Genomic DNA, 1,542 nt, shown 5'->3' on the forward strand with positions numbered 1-1,542 from the left:
CCAGCCAAGATGGGTTTCAACGGTTTACGGACTGAACGCCAGGAGCCCTCTCCTTTTCGGATGAGGGCCCCCCAGGGTTAAGTTGAGCGGTCAGTGATCGGAGGCTTTGAAGCGAGACGTGGGCTCTGTGACCCAGGAAGCGCCCCGACTCCGTGGGTCCCACGTCCAGAGCCCGCCCCGCGTCAGGCTGAATCCAGGAGTTCCAGAAGAGCGCCGACCGCGCCAAAATAACCCTGGAGAGCAAAGAGACGGGGGCACCCGTTACGCATTCGACCAGCCACGCAAACCAGAGCGTTACACACCCAGCGCCATTTTAACACCGTACAAAAGGTGGTGGGGAGGAACAACCCCAGGCGGGCGCAGTACAAAACCCGATTTTGCCCGTAACCGCTGCAGCGCGAGGCGGAGCGGCACAGAACCGCCTGCGCTGTCAGTGGTCTTAGAAGCCAGCTCACGAGCAAGATGAGCCTGGTAGTAAATGATCCCGGTATTGGCCACTGTACACGTGGCTCTCGTGAGCCCACGGGCGACCGTGCCTGTGGCTGCAGTCACAAAGCACTGACAAGCGGCTGCAGGCTCCCCGCGGCTCCTCCCAGAGCCTACAAAGGTTTTTGGGTTTTTTTTCTCTTTTTTACGCGAGACAAAATAAATTTAAAAAAATTTAAAAAAAAGTAAATTTCACCTCATGTTCCAAGAAAAGTGCTTTCAGCTGCCCCTTCGACCAGTAGTCCAAAGCGTACGCCAGAAGCCTCATGGAAATTGTATTGATGCGAAGGAAATTGCCAACGAACACCACTCGATTGATGTTCTGCAAGTAGCAGGGGGGGGGAAAGAAAAAAATAGAGTGTTAAGGCTGAATTCCAATTTCCTGCTTGCAATGATGAAAACCCCACCTTAGAGTAAGAAGAAAAAAGTTACACTTCTAGCACCCTTTAAAAACACCATATGCAGCTTTCCAAACACATTTTCCAGCGAGACTCGGTGAAAAACAACCAGCTGAGAGCAGAGGGAAATCACCAGTTCACACAACAGCAACCAAATCCAGGGGAGCTGCCTCACCCCGAAGAGCAGAGCCTGGCAGCCAGGGAGCGCGACTGCCTTGGCGAGCGGGGAGGGGAGCTGCAGAGAGAGGAGTTACAATGCACTTGTAGCTTTCTGAACTTAGAATTTTAAAACTGGACCCAGAAGAGCCGGCATGTGAGCAAGAGATGACACCGAGTCGGCTTGGAGTCTGGCAGCAGCAAGAGATGGTTTGAAAGAGCAAGGCAGGGCGCGTCGAGATGGTCAGGAACTGTGCTGGGGGGCAGAGACTACGCTGAAAGACAGAAAAAAAGGACTGTGCTGGGCACTGGGGGGGCCGCCCCTCGACTGCTGGGGTCAGGGTTGGGCCCCTCCCTCCCCGAAGGACCTGGGGGGGCTGGAGCGTGTCCAGAGAAGGGCAGCGGAGCTGGGGAAGGGTCTGGAGCCCCAGGCTGCTGGGGAGCGGCTGGGGGGGGCGGGGGGGTTCAGCCTGGAGCAGAGGAGGCTGAGGGGAGCCCTCAT

General features: G+C 56.0%; 1 protein-coding gene across 1 annotated transcript in view; it reads right to left on the bottom strand.

Annotated features, from left to right (window-relative positions):
* Positions 1-6: 6 nt before the first annotated feature.
* The window catches only part of LOC104125970 (pantothenate kinase 2, mitochondrial), a 6,171-nt gene continuing 4,635 nt past the window's right edge, over positions 7-1,542 (bottom strand). Inside the window, exons 4-5 of the mRNA XM_009638472.2 lie at positions 683-808; positions 7-233 (exon numbers count right to left, since the gene is read on the bottom strand). Of these exons, the coding sequence (XP_009636767.2) occupies positions 183-233; positions 683-808 (177 nt within the window). The 3' untranslated portion in view covers positions 7-182. The remainder of the gene's footprint in view (positions 234-682; positions 809-1,542) is intronic.

Source organism: Egretta garzetta, unplaced genomic scaffold (assembly GCF_000687185.1).
Source record: "Egretta garzetta isolate BGI_Z169 unplaced genomic scaffold, ASM68718v1 scaffold1135, whole genome shotgun sequence".
NCBI lineage: Eukaryota > Metazoa > Chordata > Aves > Pelecaniformes > Ardeidae > Egretta > Egretta garzetta.